This window comes from Phacochoerus africanus, chromosome 1 (genome assembly GCF_016906955.1).
Source record: "Phacochoerus africanus isolate WHEZ1 chromosome 1, ROS_Pafr_v1, whole genome shotgun sequence".
Lineage (NCBI taxonomy): Eukaryota > Metazoa > Chordata > Mammalia > Artiodactyla > Suidae > Phacochoerus > Phacochoerus africanus.
This window is the reverse complement of record NC_062544.1, coordinates 219415715-219428945: the sequence shown is the minus strand read 5'-3', so window position 1 is coordinate 219428945 and position 13231 is coordinate 219415715. Positions and strand designations below refer to the sequence as shown.

The following is a 13231-nucleotide window of genomic DNA, read 5'->3' as shown; positions in this document are numbered from 1 at the left end:
AAAAAAAAAAAAGAAAGTTGGAGGACCACCTGATATCATGACTTATTATAAGGGTACAATAATCAGCACAGTATTGTATAGGTCAAGATAGACATACAGATTGATAAAATGGTCTAGAAATAGACCCACATGTATAGGTCAAAGACATCAGGCAAGTCAATGGGAGAAGAAACAGTATTGTTAGAATAATGAAATATCCATATAGGAACTTCCATGTTTGCCTCATACGGTACACAAAAGCTAATTTGAAATAGGTCATAGACTTAAATGTAAATGTTAAAACCATAAATCTTTTAAAACAAAGCATAGGAAAAATCTTTACAATTTTGAGGTAGGAAAAATTTCTTAGACACAGAGACCACTAACCATAAAAATGTTGATGAACTGAGCTTCATCAGACTTAATATCTTCTGATATTCAAAAGAAGCTATTAATAAAACGAAAAGGCAAGCTACAGTCTGGAAAGATATATTTGTAAAAAACATATGTCACAAAATACCTGTATTCAGAATATATGTAGAACTCTTAAAATTCATTGAGAATACAAACAGCCCAGTTTGAACATGAGAAAAAGATTTGAATAAATACTTCAAATAAAGATATATGAAGATACATGAATGGCACATGAAAAGATGCTCAATAAAATTAGTCAGCAGGAATACACAAATTAAAATCACCACACACTGACAAGAATGGTTAAAATTAAAAATACTAACAATACCAAGTATACACAAAGATGTGGAGAAACTGAAACCCATATATTATTGGTAGGAATAAAAAACAGTAAATTCCTTTCAGAAAAATTTTGATATTTTCTTAAAATGTTAAAACAGGCTTATGATATGAGTTAGGAATTCTACTCTTAGGTATTTTCCAAGAGAAATAAAAATATATGCTAATAAAAAGATTTGGACCAAAATGTTCACAACAGCTTTATTTGTAACAGCCCTAATTTTTCAACAACCCAAATGTCCATCAACAGGGTAATAAACCAAAAAGAACAAAATAATGCCATTTGCAGCAACATGGATGCAACTAGAGACTCTCATACTGAGTGAAGTTAAGTCAGAAAGAGAAAGGCAAATACCATAGGATACCACTTATATCTGGAATCTAATTTAAGGCACAAATGAACCTTTCCACAGAAAAGAAAATCATGGACTTGGAGAATAGACTTGTGGTTGCCAAGGGGAGAGGGAGGGAGTGGGATGAATGGGGTGCTTAGGGTTAATAGATGCAAATGATTGCTTTTGAAATAGATTAGCAATGAGATCCTGCTGTGTAGCACTGGAAACTGTGTCTAGTCACTTATGATGGAGCATGATAATGGGAGAAAAAAGAAAGTATACATGTATGTGTAACTGGATCACCATGCTGTATAGTAGAAAAAAAATTGTATTGGGGAAATAACAATAAAAAAATAAAGAAAAAAACAAGGTAATAAACCAAACTGTGGTTTATCTGTACAATGGAATACTTGACAGTAAAAAGGAACAAAAGACTGATACATACGAGAGCATAAATAGATCTCAAGAATAAGATGCTGAGCTAAAGAAGACAGACACAAAAGTATACATTCTATATCATTCCATGTACATGAAATTCTAGGATAGGCAAAACTAATCTGCAGTGACAAGAAGCAAATCAGCTCTTACATCCAGCCAGGGGTGGGGTGGGGTATATTGACTGTAAAGAGTCACATGAGCACAAAGGAACAAGAGTGGTGAGAAGAAGATGGAGAAAAGGCAAAAGCCCTTGAAAACCAGGCAGTTCCTAGGAAACACTTGGCTGCTTGTAACAGCCTGGCCCGGGACTCCTCTACATAACAGATGAAAAATGGATAGGATCATTTGAATTATAGACCAAATTACCAAACCACTCCCCAGACTAAATATATTTTAGGCAGACCTAAAAAAGAAAGATCATGGTATGGGGGATGGTAGTGAGATTAATGAGAACCACAATCACTTCCTCTTCCTGCTTTGAGTCATCGGAGCTCTGTAGCTACTCTTCTCTTCTTCAACTTCCCCCTCTTTCCAAGGACCTCAGTGATTCCTATCGGACTTTAAAGATTATCTTGGCCCAAACTAGCCAGAAAGAAGCCCAGAATATTAGAGACTTACAATGGGAAGCTCCTCTAGAAGCCTTTTTGATCCCAATGGGAAGGCCAGGAATCAGAGAGGAAAAGTGACTTGTTCAAGATTACCTGGCTAGTACTTAGCAGAGACCAGGCTTTTACACCTCTATAGCCTGGGCAAAAGGGAGGGAAGTGAGTTTTTGTGGAAATGTCTCCACTTTATTCTATCAGATACAGAGCCTGTTAGGCTAATCAGGAAACACCCAGGGTCACCCCATATTCCAACTCCAGGGGCCATCGGTCAAAGTAATATATATATATATATACACACATTGGATTGTGCAACACAACAGTCCAGGTAAATGCCACTTAGGGAGAAGGAAGATTGTCATCAGTTTTCATGTTTATTTTAGGTTTTTAGGAAGAAAATCTGATTCAGATAATCCATATTAACAGGAAAAAGAAATAATGCTATTGAGCTAAGAGGTGCTCAGTACCACACTAGACATTGATAAATGCTGGTTCACTGCAGGGTAGCTATTATTATCCTTATCTGATATATGAATAAGCTGAGATTCAGAGAGGCCATGTGTCTAATTCACACTGCTACCAAGCAATGGCAGAGCTGTGAATTGAATCTAAATCTCTGATATTCAAACTCAAGCTCTTTCATAAGATCAGGGCAGGGATTTAGGCATCTTCCTTGAAATATTCTATTCCTACCATGTATGAGTCGGGGGAAGGTACAAGGAGAATTTGTATCCTGATCTTAACAGTTCTCAGGATACTAGGGCTAAATGGCCTTTACTCAGAAAAGGAAAAGGATCTTTGCTGGTGCAGGATTGATGAGCCTACCAAGGAGCAGCATCAGAGAAGATTCCTGCATGACGCAATTCCATATTTTCACTTTCCAATTGCTTACAGTTCCTTGAGATAAAACACTTAGGTCTGACTAAACAACAAGGCATATTGTAATATTCAGTACCACATATAATTAAATTGAATAAACATGTGCCAAGTTTTCAGAGTAGGTTATTTGTGCAATGTGATCATCCATTGACACTTTTTAAATCTAGAAGAAAATGAGGTTAAAAACACTGTTGTTAGTGTCAGGGAGGGGAGTTTAAAATGGAGCCTAAAATTATTAATTTTGCCAATGTATTTACTTTTTAATGTTTCTCTTGTTATATTGTTTATTGTATCTGTTGGACATTCTGACACTATTCAAAGTAAACACCCCTGGTTAGACGATCCTGAAGAAATCCATGGAAAAGCAGAAGGAATCTCTCAGTCCTAATATACCATATCCCACAGAAACTCCTGGATTTGTCTGTGGGCAACTTCCTTCTCTTATGGAATCAGTTTATTGTTTGGGGTTTGCACTTTTTTTTCTGGTAAAATATTGGGTCATAATATTTAAGAGCCCTAAACACCATTACTAAAATAGTTTCAATCAGCAGGTTTTCCAAGTGTCGTATTTCTTCATGTGCTTCATATGACCATTCATGGCATCTCATTTCTGCCAAGTAGCCAAAGACAAATTTTATTTTAAAAGTCATTTAGGCGAGGCATGGGACCTGATATGTTCTTTTTATAGCATTTGTCCTCAGCTCTTTACCTTGACATTTTACTGAATCCTCCTTGGTCCATCTGGAGTCACCCTACAATCCAGATACACATTTATATTCATGTGAACAGACAGATAATAAGTGATAGGAGCTCAGCACTTCCCTCTGAATCCCTCAGGACTTAATGAAGGAAGAGAGACAGTTAAAACAATAGACCCATTTGGGGAAGTATCGGAGTAGTTAGAAATAAAAGATACCAGGCTTAGGGGGTAAGAGGAGAGACATGAAACAAATACACAGAGTTCCCGTCGTGGTGCAGTGGAAACGATTCCAACTAGGAACCATGAGGTTGCGGTTTTGATCCCTGGCCTCGCTCAGTGGGTTAAGGATCTGGCGTTGCCATGAGCTGGGGTGTAGGTCGCAGACTCGTCTTGGATCTGGCGTTGCTGTGGCCGTGGCGTAGGCTGGCAGCTGTAGCTCTGATTCGACTCCTAGCCTGGGAATTTCCATATGCCGAGGATGTGGCCCTTAAAAAAAAAAAAAAAAGGAAACATATACACAATGACACACTTAGGGACATTCGGTGAGACTGGAGAAAACACAAAGACACACAGGCATGAATTCTCTCCTTCCTTTGCCCCTCAAGCCTTCTCCTGAGCCTCCAGGTTTCCCCGGGCTCCTCCCACACCTCTTTCCCTCCTCCCAGTCCTTCTGGCACCTACTTGATGTGCTCGGTGCGTCCAGAGCCCTCGATGGTCTTGGCCCCCCATCGCTGCTCCTTCTCAGAGATGTCATTCTACAAAAGACAGCACTCAGCAATAAGAGAGGACAGGAGATGCACCAGCTGAGAGAGGCCTCCCAGCTGGCACACATGCCCCCCTTCCTCCACCACGCCCCTTGCATCAGCTGCTTCCTTCCATCTGGGTCTTTTTTTTTTTTTTTTTTTGTCTTTTTGCTATTTCTTTGGGCCCCTCCCGCGGCATATGGAGGTTCCCAGGCTAGGGGTCGAATCGGAGCTGTAGCCACTGGCCTACGCCAGAGCCACAGCAACGCGGGATCCGAGCCGCATCTGCAACCTACACCACAGCTCACGGCAACGCCGGATTGTTAACCCACTGAGCAAGGGCAGGGACCGAACCCTCAACCTCATGGTTCCTAGTCGGATTCGTTAACCACTGCGCCACGATGGGAACTCCCTCCATCAGGGTCTTTACCCAGACTCCTCTCTATGCATGCCTCATCCAGAACCCCACGTTAAAATTAGACTGGTGAACACTGAAACCTCCCTTTCTACTCTGCATCCCTCAAACTTTCTTCTTCAGGTCTTCCTACAACTTCTGAATCCGGCCAAATTATACACCTCCAGCTCAAATGCTGGCTTTTAGGCCAAAGGAGACCCAGCTAACCCCAGCGTAGCCTGCCATATCTTGTCAGTCACAATGTCAAAACTCTGCAACTGTCTCCTTCCATCCTTAACACAGGCTACCATGCAGGTCCTACACATGATAGCCAATTGTCCTGCCAGCCAGCCCACCATGAGGGTTTTCCCAGCCCCAGATTTTTCTAAGCACCTTCAAAGGTTTCAGGGTGGCCCCTGTCCTCCCCACCACACTTCATTGTCCGAGAAAAGCTATTTCCAAACTCACCACAAAATCAGGGTCTGTGTCCCAGTCATCACCCTGGGTCTCCATGGAAACAGACACATCATGCCCTACCACAGACTTCCACATCTGAGGGTGACAGAAAATGGGAATAATTAGGTGAAAAAAATCAAGAGGAGGGAAAACAAGAATGCTGATGTTAATGATATAGCAGCCCAATGTTTCTTGTAATTTTTTCTGAGAAGAGGCGAAGCAGATGGAAGTTTTAGGAAAGCACTTTATGCTCAGTTAGAGGAGGGGGCATAGGGATTTATTTAAGACAAACTTACATGGCCTGGGCTCATTAATCTGGAGAGAATTCATCATGGGAGTAGGTAACACTAAATAACCTGGGTATCAGAACTGCTGAGATACTTCACTTGTATAAAGAGGCCAGACAGGTAGTGGCTTAAAGTATGAGGGATGCTTGAATATCCCAGGAATTACAGCAGCATTTCACTCAGGTATCTGCTTATGACTTCTTTCATAGCTGTCAGAACATGTGACTGTCCAGCTACTGATAAAGTGAACATCTATACGCCTCTCTAAAACCTGCTTAACTTGGAGAATATTTCCAGCCTCTACTCTGAAACCGGCAACTGCACAGCTGCATGTGTCAATGGGGGCACTCAACTGAAGCTGCTACACTGAACAATGCATGGGGAGGCATTATTTGCTGAGAACAAGTTATTTATTGTTCAACCTTTAGAAACAGCTTAACTATTTTTTTTTTTTTTTTTGGTCTCTTTTGAGCCTCACCCATGGCTTAGGGAGGTTCCCAGGCTCAGGATGGAATCAGAGCTACAGCTGCTGGCCTATGCCACAGCCACAGCAACACCAGATCCGAGCCACTTCTGTGACCTACCAACCACAGCTCATGGCAATGCCGGATCCTTAATCCACTGAGCGAGGCCAGGGTTGAACCATGTCCTCTTGGATACTAGTCAGGTTCGTTAACCCCTGAACCACGAGGGAACTCCCAGTTTAAGTATATTTTCAAAGATACCTATCTCCAAAAAGAGTACATAATAAGTCCCTGGTTTTGAACATTAAGAATTATTAGACTGTCATTAACTAAATGTTAAAGATATATTTAGAGAACACCAGTTTGAGGGGGTGCCACTGAGGCATCCCCAGTGTTTCTGCTGGTCCCACCAGACCTGTGTAAGGAGCTGTACAGGTGCTCTATATCCATGGGATCCTGGCTCTTGATGTGAAGTGGAAAGAAGAGACAAGGCTCATCTGCTCTGGTGGTGAGACTTCTTGACCCTGATGACACTTGCTAGCTGGCAACCCCCTGCCCACCCTTCCCTGCTCAGACTCCTTCCCCACACTCTTTCCTGCCTCTTAAAGGAGCCCCTCTTACAACCACTCCTAGGACCCTCCCATCTCTCCAGCCAGGCACTCAGCCTCTCTGATTTGCATTCCACTTGAAAACTACATCCTACTCCAGCTCTTTGAAAAACCCCTTGGAAACCAGAACAAGGGGAATTCGAGGGTAGACTGGTTAATGAGATGCAAAGAGGACACTGGGGAAGTACTGACCAAGTCAGCTGGACAGTGGGATGAGTCATTGCTGAGAGTAGCCCTACCTTCCCCTGTGGGGTAACAACAATGGATGGGGACCATGAAGCTAACACCTCTGGTCCTGGCTTTTGGGCCACTCTGCCACAAAAGGACTTCACATAGAAAACTGGAAAATAGAAGTTTTTGAAGTATCCGTGGGCTGAGAAGCAGCAGTAAGGACCAATGGTCCTGGCTTCTTTCCTGCTGTTCAGGCCTCAGCCTTACTCTCCCATAAGCCTCCCATCCTCATGTACTTTTGAAACAAAGGGCAGGCTTTGTGACACAGGCAATTTAGTATCCTTGAGCTACTGGTCAGAAATAAGGAAGCCAATACATGTTATCTAGAGGTGGAATCCAGAGTAACTTGGTGAGGCCTGGAGTCCAGGATGTCAAGGCTTCATCATGAGGCTGCCTCAGAAAAGTACACAGACTGGGAATCAGAAGAGACCAGGAAGTCAACATAGAGACCATATGTACTTATTTGCCAGGTACCAGGCTAAGCAAATGACAAATATCAATGAAAACAATTTGGTAAATCATTGAACATCCCTGATACTGTTTTTCCCAATGGAAAAGAAACAAAGAGGTTATCCTTGCGAATCCATCAAGTCCCCTCCATTCTGACACCCCGGGATTCTATGATCCAACATTCATAGAAACCTGCCCTTGTGGAACCACCATGCCTTCATTTAGCACTTGGATCTCAGCACTGGTGAATATGAGCAACTACTACTTCCGGATCTGTTGCAGTGTCTCCCGTGGGTTTTGGCTCTGCTAGCTCATACACTCTCCGAGGGCACAGACTGTCTTCACCTCCCAACTCAGTACCTAGGAGCAAGGGGCCTTAGAGGGCCGTGAATTGTCAGCAGAAACCAGGGGTGGTCGAGGGCTGCTAAATCCTGTTCCCTGAGCTCCAGCCTCCTCCTTCTGCTTCTATCCCCGGATGCTCATTACCCACAACCACCCACACCCTGGACTTCTGGCCATAAAAGGTGAAAAGCCGACTAGCAGTGACTTGGCCTCTCAGCAAAGACTAAGAGCCAGGCAGGGTCCTCTCACTTCAACTCTTGTCCTGTGCCCCCCAACTTTCCCACTGCTCGGACCACTCACCTTCAACCGTGCAAGCGTTTGCTCTCAGCTCTCAGCTCTCAGCTCCTCACAGCGACACTCAGCTCCTCTCTAGCTGCTGCGACTTCAGAGCAAGAAATTCTGAGCTGCTGCTTCAGTTCCGTATTCAGGTTTTCTGTCATTTCCTGCCACCCTGTCCTCACAGCTACTTCCTGAAGTTTGAGTCAGTTCCTTCTGCTTAGGCACTTAAATAAAAAAGGATTAAATGCTTGGTGCTTGCTCTTTTGCAAGGCTTTGAGGGTCTCAGAGATCATAAAAAAATGAACTCTCAGAGTTTATAATCTGGTCAGGGAAGCAAAACATTCAACCAGAAAATACATAAGACCATTGAAGAAAATTTGTTTCCGAAATAGGTGGGCAATTGCATCCGCTTATAGCAAAGAAATTTTGAGAATTTGGTATGGGCTAAAGACTTAATGGAAAAACTAATTTTTATGTGAATTTTCACATTTCCAAAAATCAATCTTAACGTGGTAAGATTTTTCTTTTTCTTTTTTTTTTTTTTGCCGTTCTCATGGCATATAGATGTTCCCAGGCCAGGGACTGAACCTGTGTCACAAGAGCATCCTGAGCTGCTGCAGCGACAACACCAGATCCTTAACATGCTGCGCCACAAGGAACACCCTGAAGGGTAAGATTTAAGAAGAAACACAATTTCTATATCACTCACATTACTTACAACTGGGGTTTGGAACTATGGAGAACAGTTTGGAGATTCCTTAAAAAAAACTAAATATAGAGTGTTCCTTCCTCTGCCATTTTTTGGAATAGTTTCAGGATAGGTGTTAACTCTTCTCTAAATTTTTGATAGAATTCGCCTGTGAAGCCATCTGGTCCTGGACTTTTGTTTGTTGGAAGTTCTTTAATCACAGCTTCAATTTCAGTACTTGTGATTGGTCCATGCATCTTTTCTATTTCTTCTTGGTTTATTCTTGGAAGATTGTACCTTTCTAAAAATTCGTCCATTTCTTCGAAGTTGTCCATTTTTATTAGCATATAGCTGCTTGTAGTAGTCTCTTATGATCCTTTGTATTTCTGTGATGTCTGCTGTAACTTCTTTTTCATTTCTAATTTAATTGATTTGAGTCCTCTCTCTTTTTTTACACTGTTGGTGGGAATGCACATTGGTGCAACTACTATGGAAAACAGTATGGAGGTCCTCAAAAAACTAAAAATAGAACCACCGTATGATCCAGCAATCCCACTCCTAGGCATCTATCCAGAGAAAACCATCATTCAAAAAGATACATGCACCCAAATGTTCATTGAAGCACTGTTTACAATAGCTAAGACATGGAAGCAACCTAAATGTTCAGAGGAATGGATAAAGATGTGGTGCATATACAATGGAATATTATTCAGCATAAAAAGAATGAAATAATGCCATTTGCAGCAACACGGATGGACCTAGAAACTCAATGGAAGTTAGTCAGACAGTGAAGAACAAACATCATCTCACCTATATGTGGAATCTAAAAAAAGGATACAAATGAAGTTATTTGCAGAACAGAAACAGACCCACAGACTTGAACAACTCATGGTTACCAATGGAGACAGGTCACGGGGGTGGGAGAGATGGACTGGAGGCTTAGGACTGGCATGTGCACACGGAAGTATACGGTAATGATTGGCCAACAGGGATCTGCTGTATAGCACAGAGAACACTACCTAGTATTCTGTGATAATCTATGTGGGAAAAGAATCTGAGAGAATGGATATGTGTATGACTGGGTCACTTTGTCATACAGTAGAAATTTTCACAAACTTGTAAATTAACTATACCTCAATAAAACTTAAAAAAACAAACACATGATTTAAAAAAAAAAAAACCCTAAATATATAACTACCATGTGATCCAGCAATCCCACTGCTGGGCATATATCTGGAGAAAACCATAATTTGAAAAGATACGTGCATTCCAATGTTCATTGCAGCACTACTTACATTAGCCAAGACATGGAAGCAACCTGCGTCCATCAAGAGAGGAATGGATAAAGAGGATGTGGTACATATATACAATAAAATATTACTGGCCACAAAAAAGGATGAAATAATGCCATTTGCAACAACATGGATGGACCTAGAAATTAACATACTAAGCAAAGTCAGATAAAGTATCACGAGATCACTACCATGTAGAAGCTAATAAAAAATGATACATAAAAACTTATTCACAAAAACAGAACAGACTCAAAGATTTCAAAACCAAACTTATGATTACCAAAGGGGAAATATTACAGGGAGGGGTAAATTAGGAGGTTGGAATTGACATATACACACTACTATATATAAAATAAATAACAAGGACCTACTGTAGAGCACAGGGGAATCTACTCAACATTCTGTAATAACCTCTATGGGAAAAGAATCTGAAAAGGAATGGATATATGAATAACTGATTCACTTTGCTGTATACCTGAAATTAACAGAACATTAAAAGTCTACTAATAACATTTTAATAAATAAAGTGTACATTAAAAAATTGGGGTTTGTGGAGTTCCTGTCATGGTGCAGTAGAAATGAATCTGACTAGGAACCTTGAGGTTGCAGGTTCGATCCCTGGCCTTGCTCAGTGGGTTAAGGATCTGGCTGTGGTTGCAGACACGGCTCGGATCCTGTGTTGCTGTGGCTGTGGTGCAGGCCGGCAGTTGTAGCTCTAATTTGACTCCTAGCCTGGGAACCTCCATATGCCGTGGGTGTGGCCCTAAAAAAAAAAAAAAAAAAAAGCAAAAACCAAAAAACTGGGCTTTGCATATAGTATATGGTCAAATAAACATTGATCAATCAAATCATGGAAGGGTATAACTCATAAGGGAAAGGTAAAACATGTGGGAAGGAAGGTTCAGAGACTGTTTAGGGGGCAGGGAGGAGTCCAATTCAGAAAGATTTGGTCCCATGTAGCAGGAAGTCTGAGAGAACTAGGTTCTAAATGATGGAAGGTCATGTGTTATTGTATTACTTTTCAGCAAGATTTACTGCCCTTCCCTTCCCTCTTGAAGTCAGACTTGCACAGGTCACTTTGTTTTGCCCAGTGAAATGTAGGAACTGATACACATCACTTTCTCGTGGAGACTTCAAGACCAGCCCAAGCTTCGCCATGCTCTTTAGTCCACTGCCCACCAAGGCAACACGCAACTCTCCAGAGTGGCTCCTTTGGCCACCTGGGTCCCCTAGTAAGGAGATCTCCAACTGAAAATGACAGCACAAGTAGAGTTCTATCCATTGTGTGAAGGACTTAGAGACTTGGACTAAAAAATAATCTTTTGCCGTTTTAGCTACTGAGAATTTGGTAGTGTTTGTGACTATATCTGACAGCCTCTCCTAATTTTGATTGACAGAGAGTTCTGATATAATCTCTTCAGTCACGAGCTCCCTAATGGACTAAGGCAGAGACTGGATGAAATATATCCTAGATACAGAGGAGAGGAATTTTTGCATTAGGATTATAAGACTTGAATCACTCTCCAAATCTAACTATTCTACACCTGGTGGGTAAACTGATTATTTCTCCTACTTCATATTTATTATGGCAGGATCAATTTTAAGGAAGAATAAATTTTCAGAAAGGGAAAAATCTTTTAGATAATTTTCAATCCTAATTCAGTGTCAAAAACAGAGATAACCATACAGATGGCCAAAATAACACACGAAAAGATGTTCAACATCACTCATTATTAGAGAAATGCAAATCAAAACCACAATGAGATACCACCTTACACTGGCCAGAATGGCCATCACCAAAAAGTCTACAAACAATAAGTGCTGGAGAGGGTGTGGAGAAAAGGGAACCTTATTACACTGTTGGTGGTAATGTAATTTGGTGCAACCACTGTGGCAAACAGTATGGAGATTCCTCAGAAAACTAAAAATAGAATTACCATTTGATCCAGCAATCCCACTCCTGGGCATCTATCCAGAGAAAACCATTACTCGAAAAGATATATGTACTCCAATGTTCACTGCAGTACTCTATACAATAGCCAAGACATGGAAACAACCTAAATAAATGTCCATTGACAGAAGGGTGGATAAAGAAGATGCGGTACATGTACACTATGGAATATTACTCAGCCATTAAAAGTAAAGAATTAACGTCATGTGCAGCAATATGGATGGACCTGGAAATTATCATGCTAACTGAAATCAGTCAGACAGTGAGACATCAACATCATATGCTATCACTTGCATGTAGAATCTAAAAAAAGGACATGACTAACTTCTTTGCAGAGCAGATACTGACTCAGACTTTGAAAAACTTGTTTTCCAAATGAGACAGTTTGAGGGGTTGGTGGATGGGCTGGGGTTTGGGGACGGACATGCTACAAAATTGGGTTGTGATGATCATTGTACAACTATAAATGTAATAAAGTTCATTGAGTAATAATAATAAAAAAGATGGAATTCCCATCGTGGCACAGAGGAAACAAATCTGACTAGGAACCATGAGGTTGTGGGTCTGATCCCTGTCCTCACTCAGTGGGTTAAGGATCCAGCATTGCTGTGAGCTATGGTGTAGGTTGCAGATATGGCTTGGATCCCGTGTTGTTGTGGCTGTGGTGTAGGCTGGCAGCTGTAGCTCCGATTAGACCCTTAGCCTGGGAACCTCCATATGCCATGAGTGTGGCCCTTAAAAAAAAAAAAAAGAGAGAGAAAGAGAGGATCAGTCCAGATATTGCGACACACCATCCAGGTATAATTCTTTAGAGAAATGATAGATTTTAATGAGAGACAAGAAAGCCCATCTCTCCTTAGCAAATATCTCAAGTTCATTCCCGATAAGGCAAACATGGGCTTTAAAGACAGATAAACCTGGTTCAGTTCACTTACTGTATTTTACTGTAGCTTTCCTCAAGCAGTGACTTGATATGGACACAGAATGTCCATCCAGCTATATCATATGAGGCTTTCCTTCGCCCACTCCCACTAGGGACCTGATATTTTCAATATGCACCAGACAGTCCTCCCAGGCCCAGGAAAAACCTGTATGAATCCCATGCCCTAAGGCCTAGCTTGTTTGGTTCAGTATTAGACTGGAATTTCCTCTCTTGCTTCATCACACAGAGGTCTAGTGACTAAGGCTAGAAGGACACCAGATGTTGGCCAGTGAGGAAGAGGCATGAATATGCAGAGAGCTTTCTACTCCTATATCCATTCCTGGCTACCCCACCCTCCCTCCTCTATGCACCTTCCTCCCCTCAGCATGCATATATGTAAGCACCCATGAATATATACATGCACACGCCACCACAATA

At 41.5% G+C, this 13231-nt stretch overlaps 1 protein-coding gene across 1 annotated transcript in view; it reads right to left on the bottom strand.

The window, feature by feature from the left end:
• HCLS1 (hematopoietic cell-specific Lyn substrate 1) overlaps window positions 1–8112 on the bottom strand; it is a 28229-nt gene extending 20117 nt beyond the window's left edge. The window contains exons 1-3 of the mRNA XM_047791301.1: window positions 7962–8112; window positions 5292–5375; window positions 4368–4441 (exon numbers count right to left, since the gene is read on the bottom strand). Of these exons, the coding sequence (XP_047647257.1) occupies window positions 4368–4441; window positions 5292–5375 (158 nt within the window). The 5' untranslated portion in view covers window positions 7962–8112. The remainder of the gene's footprint in view (window positions 1–4367; window positions 4442–5291; window positions 5376–7961) is intronic.
• Window positions 8113–13231: the final 5119 nt, after the last annotated feature.